The 16,270-nt window shown below is 37.8% G+C and overlaps 1 protein-coding gene across 13 annotated transcripts in view; it reads right to left on the reverse strand.

The window, feature by feature from the left end:
- Positions 1-16,270, reverse strand: part of EZH2 (enhancer of zeste 2 polycomb repressive complex 2 subunit) — a 74,929-nt gene that overhangs the window by 37,145 nt on the left and 21,514 nt on the right. For 3 of the 13 annotated variants that reach the window (XM_023225406.2, XM_023225405.1, XM_023225404.1), the window contains exons 2-3: positions 3,654-3,777; positions 2,999-3,100 (exon numbers count right to left, since the gene is read on the reverse strand). The exons of 1 other annotated variant lie outside the window; for it this stretch is intronic. In XM_023225406.2, coding sequence (XP_023081174.1) covers positions 2,999-3,100; positions 3,654-3,770 — 219 coding nt within the window. In that variant the 5' untranslated portion in view covers positions 3,771-3,777. Of the gene's footprint in view, positions 1-2,971; positions 3,101-3,653; positions 3,778-5,945; positions 6,096-16,270 lie in introns of those variants that run through there. 9 more of the 13 variants (XM_023225410.1, XM_023225400.1, XM_023225403.2 and 6 more) reach the window with 7 other exon arrangements.

Below are 16,270 nucleotides of genomic sequence, written 5' to 3' on the forward strand. Positions count from 1 at the left end.
AGATAGATAGATAGATAGATAGATAGATAGATAGATAGATAGATAGAAAGATAGAAAGAAAGAAAGAAATTAGCCCAATGCGGTGGTATGTGACTGTAGTACTAGCTACTCAGGAGGCTGAGGTAAGAAGAGGATCGCCTGAGCCCAGGAGGTCAAGGCTGCAGTGAGCTGTGATTGTACCACTGCACTGCAGCCTAGGCAACAGAGAGAGACCCCGTCACAAAAACAAAACAAAACCACACATAGTAAGAAAACCACATACTAGAGATGTGGTCTTTGGGTTCAAATGCAGAGCTCCCTGACCTGAAGTCAGCATCTAAAGCACTCACTTCAGTAAACTTTTGTCAGACATTCTTTACTAAAATAACCTGGAGAAAATCAGTCATTTTCAAACTGAGTATACCCACTTCTACAACTACAAAAACAGTAGTATAAGTTTAAGACCTGACAAAAGAACTAAAGATTGTCATTGATTTGTCATGCTGCAGAGGACTTAAATTGAAGACACCAGCACTTACATATAATTAGCTTATAAAAGCAAGCAGTTAATTAAAACAATGCTATAATGGCACTTCAAATGTTGAATGCTATAGATTTAACGTGTTTGAATCAACATTGCAATCTGAAATTCTGCCAAGCCTACCACTAGGAAAGTCTTTGCCAAACAAGACTCACTTTTATTTTCTCCTCCTGCCTGACCTACTTCAGACTAGAATCTTTCAAACATATAAAAGAAATAATATGTAGATGGAAATGCTTAAACCAAAGAAAAAATAAACAGGGATATATTCTCATCTGAAAAGTCAGGAGGTTGGACCATGAGACCACTACGCTCCTTTTTAGCCCTAAAGCTTTAATGATTTATTGTGATAACACCAAGAAGTTTATCACAAACAATATAAACTTTGGCTTCTAAAAGTCAGTGATGATGGTTTGAAAAAGGGGAAAGGGGAAATAACAGATGGATCATCTGAAGCAGGATCAGCTACCAACACCGACGACAAAAAAAGAAAATGAATGACCTTAATCAGGTTAGAGTTCTATGCAACAAAAACTGAATTCCTAAGGCCGGGGATTATTTTCCTCCTTTTCCCCCATATTCTGTGAAAATGTTTATTCTCAATCTGTGTGTGTGGTACTGTGGAAGTACTAAGTTTAGACAACAATTTTGTTTTATTAAAATGCTGATTTCTTCTCACAATTTTTCACATAAACTCACGAAAATTAGGTATCTTTATATTCAATGACTTGTCTCCATTTGACAAAATTAAAAGAAAATTTCAATTAGTAAATATCCACTTGAACAAACAATACTCTTAAATTTAATGCCAAATATTATACTACGAGCAATTCAAGTTGTACGTAAATAATGTACTTCACTAATACTTCATGTGCTCTTCTGGGCCCACATCAGATCATTAGAACAGGCAAACTGACTAAACGCTTCTAAGGCTCAGTTTCCTTGCCTGGATTTTTTTTTAAAAAAAAGCGTCTTACTCCTTATCATGAAGATTAAATGAGATAATGTGTACAAAGTACCTAGCACAGTAACATAATTCATTACTGCTGCTGACTTTTATTATAAACCTAAGTTAGGCTTTTGGTAGCATTCTGAGATTCATTATGGTTGGCAAAAATAAGTTTTCCATGTGAATCTATCTAATTTCTCGAAATTTCTAAGATTTATTCCTCCAGAGAAAATGAGGTTTTTCCTTCACTTCAACATTTCTAAAAGGTCACCAGATAAAAACTTTCAAAACAATTACTTAAAAGCCCCATCCTTATTCCCTTTAAGAACGTTTTGATGGGCATCAAAAAGAATCCCTTTCCCCCATGCCACTGACCTCCAACACCTAGGCTCTGGCCTATACCAGATGTTGAGGAAAGTGTCAATGTATAATAAATATTTATATAATTAGAAATCAGAGCTTTACAGAGGTGTCACCTAACAAACGCATAAACAGCTAAGAATCATTCCAAGTGTCACCATCAAGACCACCAGAATATCACTGGAATCATCATTAGGATTATGTCTGCTGCTGCTGGGATATCACTAACAAGTATTTGAAGCACGTATGTCACACAATCTCCAGAAGGCCTCATATAACAGTAAATTGTTGCTTGTTAAATAATGTTATATTAAAAATGGCTACTCATTGAAAAATTATCTTAAATTCCATTGTTTAGGTGCTTCTCATATTTAGACATTCAGATAAACAATCTACTACATAGTGTAATTTTAATTCCAAATTACTCTTTCCCCTTTTGCTTCAACTCCCCTTTAAATATCCTATGCCATGTCTTTCTATACAACACAGGCACTTAAAAACAGAAATGCCTAAGCTATTTAGGCTTTTGCCATTTTCTTCTCATCTTGCTGCAATCATGTTTTAACGGGATATTTAATTATAGATTCTACCATAGATTTACTGCCTTTCTTTGAAAATAGGAAACTCTTGGAGTAATTAAGAGCTACCTCGTTCAGAAAGTACTATAGAAAAAGAAATTCCAATCTCTCAACACGAAATTTAAAAATTCTTATAGAGAGGCTTAGCCTTTGAACAAAATATATAATAAAAAGCTTTCCTGTTCATGAATATGAAAACATTTCTTACTACATGGCTAATTCAAATTGGGGTTACAACAGTGAGTCAGAAAACCTTGCTCTAAATAGTGATCTGATGAGGACATTAAAGAGTATTTGATTTAAAAGTTTTTTTTTAATCAACATTCTTATAAAACCTAGGCATCTACCTAGTTCAAAGTATATTCCAAACACTTAGAATTCTGTTATAGGAATAGCTAATAGTGTGATGTACAGCCGCCATTAACAGTTGCACATTAAAAAGAAATAGCAATAAAAAGATGGACACCCTGAGGTCAATGATTTCCTCCCAATAACCACACAAATGTTCCAAAAGCAAAAACCAAAAGGTGATGATAATTACTACAACATGTTATGTTAACCAACCTCCCTAGTCCCGCGCAATGAGCTCACAGAAGTCAGGATGTGCACAGGCTGTATCCTTCGCTGTTTCCATTCTTGGTTTAAGATTTCCGTTCTTTCCAAAATTTTCTGACGATTGGAACTAAACATACTCTTTAAAAAAAATGAAGGAGAGGAGAGGAGAAATTGTTCATCGTTAGAAAATGTGTAACACCTCTAAAGCAGGTTAAAAATCTAGTGTATTCTCAAAAATATCAAGAACATTTTCTTAGGTGCATATAGATTTTACACTATAGTTTCCCACATTCAAATAATACAAAAACACCACATCTACTATTTTATTGCAAGTGGTTAGAGAACAGGAAACTATTGCAATGCTTTGTTGACTTTGTGTGTGTGTGTGTGTGTGTGTGTATTTTTTTTTAAATCACAATGACTTTAAAGACATAAAATCATGAAATGCATCCCTTTGTATTTAGGTCCTGAGTCTGCACATGCAAATACAAGTATACTAACAAAGACTGATTAATATGCATGGCATAATGTTAAGACAGATCAAGAACCTAAGCTTCCAAGTATTCACTTATCTTATGTAAATACAAACTTAGCTAGAAATATATTTTAAATAAAAACTTATTGAACTTAGGAGAGGGAAAAAACCTATCCTTAACTGTATATTCATTTTTCACAAAAGATAAGATTATACCTTTACTTCATCAGCTCGTCTGAACCTCTTGAGCTGTCTCAGTCGCATGTACTCTGATTTTACACGCTTCCGCCAACAAACTGGTCCCTTCTCAGATTTCTTCCCAGTCTGGCCCATGATTATTCTAAAAGCAATGGTTTCATATTAAAATCACTAATCTAACCAGCCTGAATATGATCACCTGTGTTTTAATCTGCAGCAAGCTAACAATCAGTGAAGAAATGACACATATTACACTGTTGGTATTTGCAGAAAGGTGCTCATTTGTGCTGCATGGTTAAATCCTTAAAACATTTCATTGAAAGTTTAAGTTTTTATTTAATACAACTTTTAAAATATACTTGTATTTACAAAAATTCTACACTAAATTGCAGCCATATTATAGGAACATGATCCCATTACAGGAATTAGGTATACTATATCACAACCTAGTTTTTAACTCTATCAGATCCACATTTGTGGAGGGAAGAAAATATAAAGACATAGGATCCTAAGTTTTTCATCATTAAATTAGCTGTTACAGGAGCAAGGCATAATGGAATATAACTGAAAAAAGTAAATCCAAGAAGAAGTAAAATTTACAAACAGTACTAAAAGTAGAAAACATATAGTTCACCATGTAACAAATGTACAAAAGTACTCTCTCCCCACACACTTAACCATGCACCTCTCCTTAAACACTGTGATAAAGTCTGTATTTTTGCCTCTTGTGCCACCTTTATTAACACGAGGGGTTTCTGCTAACAAGCAAAAAGAGGAATGGAGGAAATGCAAAGTACATTATTCTGCCTTATCTTTAGTTGCAGGCTCTAAGAACCAATTATGTTCAAATGCGGGGACAGCTTATAGTTCACCCAACCTCTAATTCATACTGCAGAGTCCTCACCTTAAGTCTAAACAAGCATCTTTTTCTAGAACATTTTCTCCTAAAGTATTAAAATCATACTGTACCTTCAAATTATTAGCAGGACATTCTCTGCCAGGCTGTGCAAAGCTTTACAGGCCACACTAACAATTTGTGCTTTATCTTAAGAACAATGGAAGCCACTTTTAGTGTTTTAAGTAAAAGGGTGTGAGGTGAGGGAGTAAAAGAATAACTGCAACCAGGTTAGATGCTGCAGCACAGCATCCCGACAAGGGGTGACAGAGGCTTCTACACCACACTGGCAATGACAGGGAAAAGTACATGAATTCAAGAGTTGCTTACACCAGAACTTCCACCAAATGATGATTTAAATACGGAAAGTGAAGAAGAAGGTGACTTTCTGGCTTGAACAAATAAATGAGTAGGGCAGGCTTCATCTATTTGTTTACATAAAAACCTCATGCACAGAGAAAACTGCCTAAGATTTAGAATAAGAGTCCTGAGGTCAGTGGGTAACTTTCTACAGAAATACTCAATCACCAGCAGGTGACAGAGAAAGCAGATGGCTGTTTACTCAGAGCTGTAACAAAGGGGCAAAGAAATTCATTTTCTCAACCATGTAATAAATAATTATGACCCAAGCAGTTTATACAAACTTGAATAAAATGAATATACAAATATTATTAAGTCCTCGCCCCTATGGAGCTGATATTCTACCTAAGATAGAGGGAAAAATATAGTATGAGATAGACAGATGTACTTCAGTATCCCTGGGAAATTGGTTCCAGGACACCTCTCGGAAACCAAAATCCACAGATGCTCAAAAGTCCCTGATACAAAGTGGTGTAATATTTGCGTATCACCTATGCATAGCCTCCCGTATACTTTTTTTTTACTTGGCTTCCTGGGATATGAGAGACTCCCATATACTTCCAATCCCCTCTAGATTACTTACAATCCCTAACACAATGTAGATGCTATGTAAATAGTTGTTAGACTGTATTGTTTAGAAAAGAATGACAAGGAAAACAGTACAGACATGTTCAGTACAGATGCAACCATGCTTTATTTTTTTTGACTGTACATTACATTTATTTATTAATCACTCTAAGTTTATTCAATAAAATTGCATTTTTTTATTTATCATGGAATAGTTAAATTAAATCCTTTTCATCTGAGGATTTGAAAAGATTGTGGGAAGGGGTAATTTTTTCAAAATTTTATTTGACATATAGACTAGAAAACACTGAGTAGCTATATGGGGAGAATACTAGACTCAGAAACTATTAGAGTCCCAGTTTTCCAGATGATAATACCCACAGACATCTAAAGACTTCTAAATTTTAGTTAGGAGCTGGATGTGGAGCCTGTAGGACAGACCTGGGTTTTATAAATGGCAAACCTAAAGTTTCTCAAATAGCACTTACTCTGTGAGGCCTTTTCTGATTTGCAGTAAACCCGATCTTTTCACAGTATCATGTACAGACTTCATTTTTTTCTGAATATTTTTTATCTGCAGTTGGTTGAATCCATGAATTCAGGATCCATGGATGTGGAACTCACAGATGTGGAAGGCTGACTGTTCATACGAAAGCACTTGGGGGGAAAGAGAAGAATATTAGGAACTGCAGAAGGATGGCAGGAAAGGTAACAAGTGAACTCAATCTTAAAAGTTGAGCTGGATTTCAAAAGGCAAAGAAAGAACCTAAAGGAATCTTAGGTCTGAGCAAGAGAAAGCTGGACAGGGGGCAACTAAAGTCTGGCTGGCAGACATTTAACAAGGATGGACCTGGAGAGTAAAAGTCACAAATTAAAAGGACTGAGGACCTGAAGGGAATGAAGAGATAAGAATGGGCAGGAATTTGAGTATGCTTGACATAAAGAAGGCTGATGAAACCACCAAGATAGAACTATTCCAAGTGAAAAGTTTCCAAGTGTGGCCTTGCCTGTGAGGTGCTAAAGTGGAGTAAAGCTGAGAGTCACTCAGATTGAGAAGACTAAACTCAAGATGACCCCAGCTTTGAGGTAAAGCAGAAAATGGTGGTAGGAAGGCAGTAAGGTGGGACCAAAGGACATCAAAGATGGGAAGAAACTGGAGCATTATTTTTTTAAAATAATTTCATGCCAATAGTTTTCTTCCTATCTGCTAGTTAACATGTGAACTTAACTAATTCTCTGCAAATTACTTAAGATGACTTAGCACTTCAAAGGCCTAGAAACTAGAAAGAAAAAGGAATCAGATAAAAAGGAATGATCTGTAGCCTCATTCACTCATAGGCTAATCACCTCTAGTCCATCTGTTGCCTAGACAAATTTCTCCTTGGAGGTATCACCCCTGTGCAATAAGGCCTAGGGTAGTAAACGTGTTTCGTTTCAACTGATGTATAATGTGGGTGTTATTACTTTTTTTTTTTTTTTGAGACCAGGTTGGAGTGCAGTGGTGCAATCTCCGCTCACTGCAAGCTCTGCCTCCCGGGTTCATGCATGAACCCGGGAGGCAGATGTTGAGGTGAGCCAGGATCATGCCACCGCACTCCAGTCTAGGCAACATAGTGAGATGAGACTCCGTCTCCAAAAAAAAAAAAAAAGATTATCTTAAGGAGTGAGCAATCTAGATCCCTCACATGTACAGCTCACAATAGGGTTCAAGTGCCTATGAGAATCTAATGCTGCCAACCATCTGACAGGAGGCGGAGCTCACCTCCTGCTGTACAGCCCATTGTCTAACAGGCCACAGACAGGTACCAGTCCACAGCCTGGAGATTGGGGATCCCTGCTTTAAAACTGTCTCTAGATTACTAAATACCTAATACAATGTAAATACTACATAAATAGTTGTTAAACTATTATGTTTAGGGAATAATGGCAAGAAAAAAGTATGTACATGTTCAGTACAGACACTTTTGTTTCTTTTCAAATATTTTTACCTATAGTTGGCTGAATCTTAAAATGCAGAATCCCATTTACAGAGGGCCAACTGTACAGGAACATCTGAATTAACGGAAGATGGGCTCTCATAGCCTACTTTATTATCGCCAATAGCATCATCAGAAAAAGTAGAGCTTCCTCCATCCTCTCAGGTTTACAGAGGCCCCAGGAGGTGGCCAAGACACGCCTTCCTACCTACCTCTCAGGTGGCCAGGTCACACAAGTCCAAGGAATCAGCACTGTTCTCTAACAGATATGCCCCTACTCCACTTTTGAGAGGTCTTTACCTAAATCAGACATTCCTCTCCCTCCTTACCCAGCTGCCAATAACTGAATAATTTGAAAAAAGTCCCATAGGTATTGTCAGAGCCCTTAACGCTTCTTTAAAAATTCTACCTAAAGCATTTGCTAAATCAAGGGAATAACCACCTATTTGGTCTGGCCAAATAAATATTTCTGTTTCTATTTGTCTAAAGAAAAAAAATAAAACTACATATACCATTTATCCTTCTCAACTAAATTAATAGCGGCAACTTTGACTCTTAACTGAATACCAGGCTAAGTAAGGTCAAATCCAAACTCAACAAGATGTAAGTAATATGATTACAATATTCTCAATGTCCCTCCCTTTTAAAAATGTTTACTTCACAGCAAGACTGCCAAAAAAAAATGCCAATTTTGATAACTCTCCAGTCTTCAATAGTGCCTGTTTGTATAAATGCTTTGAAGGCAGCTGTTAGTCTCATTTGGCAATTTCACTTATTTTTAAAGTTACAATCCATTGTTTCAATATACTGAAATTTAAATTAATGGTAAATGAGATTTTGTAGGTAAGGATAAGAAAAACAATATAAAGAGAACTCAGACATAGAGATGTTAAACTACTGGTAAGTGATAAAAATTAATCACTTAGAAGCAGATCCTATGCCTGAGGGGGAATACAGAAAACCTGTCCCTGTGAAAAGGAAGACTATGAAAGAGGAATTCAGGAGAAGCAGGTACACAGTGCCATGCACCGGGCACGAGAATCAGGATTCAAAACAGACAAGATCAGAGATGGCAAGGAGAGTTCATCTCGTACAACCACTTTGAGGGTTGTGTCCGTAAGGATTCTTGGCCTTAGGCCAGGCCATGTCCTAGCTCAGCAAAAAGAGTGCTGTCATGATTAATAATGCTTGTTACAGACATGGGGCAAAGAATTGGGGTAGCAGCACTCTCCACTTCAAATCAAATTCAAATAATAAACTAAACTAACAAGAGAACATTTAGTCCTATTAATTCTAAGTCCTATACACAGTATTAAACAAAAAGCAAGAGTTTGGACTCCAAAGCTCATTACCTGGGTTCAGATCCTTCTCCCACTTAGCAGCTGTGTGTGAAGTTGACCAACTTACTGAACGGCTTTGTGCCTCACTCTTCTCATGAAAAAAGGCTAATTCAAGAGTACCTACCTCAGAGTCATTATGAGAAGTAAATTTATTTACGGTGCATAGATGGTGCCTGGCAGATGGTAAGCACTGTATCAGCATTAAAAAAGTAGTGGCTATCAGCCGGGCGCTGTGGCTCACGCCTGTAATCCCAGCACTTTGGGAGGCTGAGGCAGGTGGATCATGAATGAGGTCAGGAGTTCAAGACCAGCCTGCCCAACATGGTAAAACCCCATCTCTACTAAAAATACAAAAATTAGCCAGGCATGGTGGTACATGCCTGTAGTCCCAGCTACTCAAGAGGCTGAGGCAGGAGAATTGCTTGAACCTAGGAGGCGGAGGTTGCAGTGAGCTGAGATTGCGCCACTGCATTCCAGCCTAGGTGACAGAGCAAGATTCCATCTCAAAAAAAAAAAAAGAAAAAGAAAAAGAAAAAAGAAAAAAAGTAGTGGCTATCAGCTACATAAACGGCCGATGAATGATATCAGAAATTACAACATTTATATTAAAAAGTTAACTCAATATAAAGACTTTTAAAATGAGAAACTGTATGCAAATAAAAACAAAACAGGATGTCAGGGGATCTCAGGATAGAATGTAAACTATACGGCAAGTCTTAGTATTATAATTTTATGAGATAGTCTCATGGAAGGAGCAGGAGGTCGGGGGAAGCTAACCTACAGAACTTTGGACAATCTACACAGTACTCTAGCTGGTAAATTTGTTTCTCATAAGGGTACCAGTCTGTAATTCTGAAAGTACTCTACATGTACACTAGGGTTAAACAAATAAGTAAATAAAGTGTAGATAATGTGAGCCAAGTTTCTCAATGTCACACAGAAGTTACAAATAAGCAAGGGGTGGTGATGAATTAGTCAGATATATCAATATGAACTCATGTTTATTTCAAAATATATGCAGATAAAGAAACACAAGTATGTATGCACACGTAGGTTAGCTGAAATACATGCATTTCCAGAGTCTGTCCAACAGAGGGCCTGGAAGCAGTGATACCCCAGGAGCAATAAGCATACCCAGCACCCAAGACTTTTGTTTCTAAATACCACCCTCCAATAAATACAAGGAAGCAGAGTCTGGAGAAACAGCTGATTCTAGGGTTGGGACAGGGAAACTACAAGGCAAGCCAGCAGCAGAAGGGAAATGCTCAAAAGATGAAAGGACAGGGATCGGTCCAAGACAGGAAGCAAACAGAAGAAACTCTAGTGGCCAAAGCTGGAATAATTTGAGCAGCAGAGTAAGTCATAACAGTATTAAAACAAAACAAAATAATTATTCATAAGTCTATGATATAAATAAGTGATTAAATAAACAAATGGAGGAGAAGGAACAACTCTTCCTGACAAGAATTTCAACTGATACATGAGTGTATGTCCCCATTCTGGGAGGTAGAATTCAATTTCCTTCCCCCTGAGCGTGAGCTAGATTCAGTGATTCACTTCCAAAGAAGAGTCTGGAAAGGGAAACAGTAATGTTTCTGTGAAAAAACCCATAGCCATTAACATGAGCAATGATAAGTACTGCTGTTATTACGTACTCCCCGATGTGATGAAATGAGATGGGGATTTCACCTCTGTGGTATCCTCCCCCCAAACCTCAACCCATAACCTCAGTCTAATCATAAGAAAACATCCGATAAGCCGAAATCAAAGGACATTCTTACAAAACATCTGACCAACACACTTTAAAATGATTAAGAGGTCATGAAAACTAAGGAAAGGCTGAGAACAACCACAGATCAGAAAAACTTGGAAGACATGATAACTAAATGAACTATGGTATCTTGGATTGGATCCTGAAACCAACCAACCAACCAACCAACCAACCAACCAACCAAAGGACATTAGTGGAATAACTGGAAAAATCCAAATAAAGTCGAGTTTAGTTAATGACAACACACTGATACTGATTTCTTAGTTTTAACAAATATACTACGGCTATATAAATCCAAAATTATTCCAAAATAGGCCAGGCGCAGTGGCTCACGCTTGTAATCCTAGCATTTTGGGAGTCTTGCGGCAGGTGGATCACGAAGTCAGGAGTTCAAGAGCAGCCTGGCCAATATGGTGAAACCCAGTCTCTACTAAAAATACAAAAATTAGCTGGGTGTGATGGTGGGCACCTGTAATCCCAGCTACTTGGGAGGCTCAGGCAGGAGAACTGCTTGAACCCAGGAGGCAGAGGCTGCAGTGAGCCGAAATCACACCTCTGCACTTCAGCCTGGGCAACAGAGCGAGACTCTGTCTCAAACAAATAAATAAATATTCCAAAATAAAGTTATGTTTTAAAGTGAATTAGGTTACACAACAACCCAATGTAAAAGCATTCATTTTTTAAAATGACATTCACTTTTAGAAGTGATAACAGAAACAAATTTTAAAATCTAAAAATTTTACATAAAATGTTAAATATGAAAAACAAAAAAATGTGAACAGATGATTAGATTTAAAAACATATAGGGTTAAAAAAAAAAAAACAGGTAGTGGCCGGGCACAGTGGCTCACGCCTATAACCCCAGCACTTTGGGAGGCCGAGGCGGGCGGATCATGAGGTGAGGAGATGGAGACCATCCTTGCTAACGTGGTGAAACCCCGCCTGCACTAAAAATACAAAAAATTAGCCAGGCGTGGTGGCAGGCATCTGTAGTCCCAGCTACTTGGGAGGCTGAGGCAGGAAAATGGTGTGAACCCGGGAGACAGAGCTTGCAGTGAGCTGAGATCGCGCCACTGCACTCCAGCCTGGGCGACAGAGCAAGACTCCATCTCAAAAAAAAAAAAAAAAAAAAAAGGTAGTAATTAAGAGAACTTGTACTTTTTATTAACTTTTTTTTTTTTTTTTTTGAGGCAGGGCTTACTCTGTTGCCCAGGCTGGAGTTCAGTGGCCCAACAGTAGCTCACTACAGCCTGGAACATCTGAGTCCAAATGACAATCCCAGCTTGGCCTCCCATACTTTTATAAATCTTAACCTCAAAGGAATTTGAGGAAAAAACTCCCAAATATAATTCTACTTTTTCAATTTTTTTGGAAGGGACGAGGTCTCACTCTGTCGTCCAGGCTAGAGTACAATGATGCAATTCCAACTCACTGAAGCCTCAAATTTCTGGGCTCAGGCAATCTTTCTGCCTTAGCCTCTTGAGTAGCTGGGGACTACAGGTACACTCCACCACTCCCGGCTAATTTTTTTAAATTTACTTTTTGTAGAGAAAGTGTCTCACTACAGTGCCCAGGCTGGTAATTCCACTGTTTTAAAACAGAAAACGTTATGCGAACAATTTAAAAGAAAAAAAAAAAGATCTCCAGAGCAGCCTGTATGACACATCTATTTGAAGAGATAACACACTTTTAGGCTTCTACAGAATCTGAATCAAGGGAAGTAACTGTGCCACTGACTGAACTTATATTGATCAAACAACAAATCAAAAGGATTCTATACAATTCAGGGCCAGTTTAGCCATGTTTAAAATGAAGAGAAAAACTGTGGTCTTTACCCACAGTGGTAGCACACAACTCAGAAAAGAGCATTTGAGTTTGCAGTTGAATAAAGAAAAGGAGAAGGGTTAATATGCATTCATTAAGTCAACAAACATTTGTTGAGCATCTAATACAAGCCAGGGACTACGATAGAAACCGAAGACTTAGCAATTAACATAACAGAAAAAAATATCTGTGACTTTATACAGCTTAAAATCTAGTTGGATAGAAACAGTCAAAAACAAAGTGCCAGGTGCAGTAGCTCACGACTGTGATCCCAGCACTTTGGGAAGCTGAGACAAGTGGATGACCTGAGGCCAGGAGTTCAAGACCAGCCTGGCCAACATGGTGAAACCTCGTCTCTACTAAAAATACAAAAATTAGACAGGAGCGGTGGTGCACACCTGTAGCCCCAGCTACTCATGAGGCTGAGGCATGAGGAAACACTTGAGCCCAGGAGGCAGGGGTTTCAGTGAGCCAAGAATGTGCTACTATACCAGCCTGGGCAATAGAGCAAGACTCTGTCTCAAAAAAACAACAACAACAAAGTAAAATGTTACATGTAAAATGATGTTGAGTGCTATGGGAGAAAAAACAATACAGGTAAGTGAATTAAGGCAAGGGTGGCACACAAAGGAACGTGAGCTGAAGCACTCAGAGTCCCTGCTGTGTGGCAAAGCCCATGGGACACAGAGATCCCACCAACCAAAGGCAGTTCACCAACAGCAAACCCAGGAGCAAACTAGGTAAGAACATGTTTTCTAGTAAAGATTCCAGAAATAATTAAATATCCACTTAATGCAGATTTCAGTTCATCCGCAACACCTCAGTGATCAGCATAGCTTTAGAGAATTTTGACCAGGCATGAAAACTGGCATTCAAGAGCTGCTTGCTGGCCCCGTTCTGGTTAACTAGTAGGTCTCATCATCCTGAACAAAGACTAAAAGTTAACACCATTTTATAAAACATATTTATGCAAATAGCCATTCTCTGTTACTATTATCAAGACAAATTTAAAAAACTGATTTATTATAAAGCTGATCCTGAGGCTATGTCATTCTATAAGCTCTAACATTGACTATTTGGTTCTAACAAAATCTCATCCTTAAATATGTGTAGCTAATTTGATGGTCTATATTTAATTTGTAAATTTGCTTTGGTTTTATCATAAAGGAACTTATATGAAATCATATTCATAAAATGAAAGTCAAAATAACCCTGGGATTCCAAACAACACTCAAGTTTGAAAAACACCACATGAGAAATAAAAATGGAGTACTGAAGTAATTCAAGAATAAAATGATAAGGGCCCTGACTGGGTTGACAGCAGTGGGCATAGAAAAAAAAAACGATTTTTAATTTTAGAATTAAAAATTAAGTCTAAAATTTAAAAACCAGATGCAATCATATGAGAAGGAAGGACAGGTCAAAAGATAATTGAACCCTAAATGAGCCACTGCTACAACAGAGAATACAGAACTTCACTGAGGTTAATTATTCACATACTAATTAGCTAGCATAGAAAAACAAAAACGGTAGTTCAAAGAAAGAACACCATTAACACCATTCTTCAGCATTTCGGTCTCATGACCTGTTTAGTTTACATGTGTTATAGCTATTAACACTTAACAGAAATGAAAAACTAAGAGATTTTTTACAATTTACTTTTATTTATTTAATTAATTAATTTATTTATTTTCTGAGACAAGGTCTCACTCTGGCTCTGGCTGAAGTGCAGTGGTGCAATCACGGCACACAGCAGCCTCACCCTCCTGGGCTTAGGTGATCCTCCCACCTTAACTTCCCAGGTAGCTAGGACCACAGGTGCACACTACCATGTCTGGCTATTTTTTTCTATTTTCAGCAGAGACAGGGTTTTGCCATGTTGCCCAGGCTGGTCTTGAATTCCTGGGCTCAAACTATCAGCCTACCTTGGCCTCCCAAAGTGCTGGGATTACAGGTGTGAGCCACCACACCTGGCCCGTTTTTTATTTTTATTAAAAACTGTAATAGCAAGCCCTCAGTATCCATGGGGGTCTTGGGGGTATTGGTTCCAGGAACTTCATGAATACCAAAATCCACAGATGATCAACTCTTATATAAAATGGTGCAGTATTTGCATATAACCTATGCACATTCTCCCTTATACTTTAAATCATCTGGCTCTAGATTACTTATGATCATCTAATACAGTGTAAATGTTATATAAATCGTTGTTATACTGTATTATTTTTATTTTTATTTTTATTTTTGGAGACATAGTCTCACTCTGTCACCCAAGTTGGAGTACAGTGGAGCAATCTCAGTTCACTGCAACCTCTACCTCCAGGTTCAAGCAATTCTCCTGTCTCAGCCTCCTGAGTATCTGGGATTACAGGCACACACCACCACACCCAGCTAATTTTTGTATTTTTAGTAGAGACAGGGTTTCACCATGTTGGCCAGGCTGGTCTCGAACTCTTGACTTCAGGGGATCCACCCGCATTGGCCTCCCAAAGTGCTGGGATTACAGGCATGAGCCACAGCACCCAGCCTGTTTTATTATTTTATTGGCTTTTTTCCCACAAGTATTTTTGATCTGCAGTTGCTGAATGCACAGAAGCCGAACCTGCAAATATGGAGGGTCAACTCTATCTATTAATGTAAATAACACATTTTTAAAAAGAAACTATTTTCCTTAAAAAAAAAAATTAGTGAGTAAGGGCAAGCATGGTTGCTTATGCCTGTAATCCTAGCACTTTGGGGGGGCTGAGGCAGGAGGATCACTTGAGCCCAGGAGTTTCAGACCAGCCTAAGCAACATAGCCTTCTTTTATTTAAAAAAAAAAAAAAAAAAAAAATTAATTAGTAAGTTGTGTTTTACATTTTTGCCAATTTCTTTAATATCTGTCTAATAGGAGACAGATTATCATAACTGTTTCTGCATTCAATCTGTTCCAATGTGTTGTTCTGGTTCAAGTATATGAAGAAAATCCAATCTTAAACACACTTAGCTAAGAAAAAGGAGAGTTTTAATAGCCTTCTGAGGTCATTGTGGATCTCGTGCTTTGATACTACACCAAAACAGTTCTATTAAAAAAGTGGCTAGTTCAGTTCACAATTCAATCTCACAGGTACTTTTCCTCAAAATAACCACCATACTTCAGTTAGCAGTGGTAATTTCTTACAAGATTAGATGCAATATGGAATCCGAAATTGTATCAGTGAACTTTTCCTACTCTACCACATTAACATTCATTAGTCTATTCACTTTAAATGAATCTTTAAACCCGTGCACGATGTTATAAATCATAATTCCTCATCTAAAAAGTACTGGTCCACTGAGTTATGCAGATTTTCCAGAAGTTGGCATATTTCAAAAAATCATGTTTGTTAAACCCATTAATCTCATCAGAAAGTCTTTAAGTACTGGGAAGCTGTCATGCTCACAGTAACAGACAAAAGTTTTTCAAAAATTTTAATTTTTGCTTGAAAGCCCAAATGTTCTCTCTGCCAACAAATATGGTCAGTTGTTTTCCGTGAAGTGACAGTCTCACTTCATTGATTTAAAAAAATGTCTGCCAAATACCTAAGTCTGAATAATCATGGTTTGTCAGACCCTCTTTTAAGTAAAAATGAAATTTCCATGAAAAAAGTGGCTAGTGGAGCTCACAACTTAATCACATAAGTGTTTTTGCTCAAAATCCAACATACCTCAACATGCAGCAGAAGCACTTTACACACATTCCCATCTTGTTGCACAGAATGTTACAAGCGCATGCGTGCAAGGATCAAGATTTAACAAAATTGGCCGGGCACAGTGGCTCACGCCTGTAATCCCAGCACTTTGGGAGGCCAAGGCGGGCGGATCATGAGGTCAGAAGATTGAGACCATCCTGGCAAACACGGTGAAACCCCGTCTCTACTAAA

Source organism: Piliocolobus tephrosceles, chromosome 8 (genome assembly GCF_002776525.5).
Source record: "Piliocolobus tephrosceles isolate RC106 chromosome 8, ASM277652v3, whole genome shotgun sequence".
Lineage (NCBI taxonomy): Eukaryota > Metazoa > Chordata > Mammalia > Primates > Cercopithecidae > Piliocolobus > Piliocolobus tephrosceles.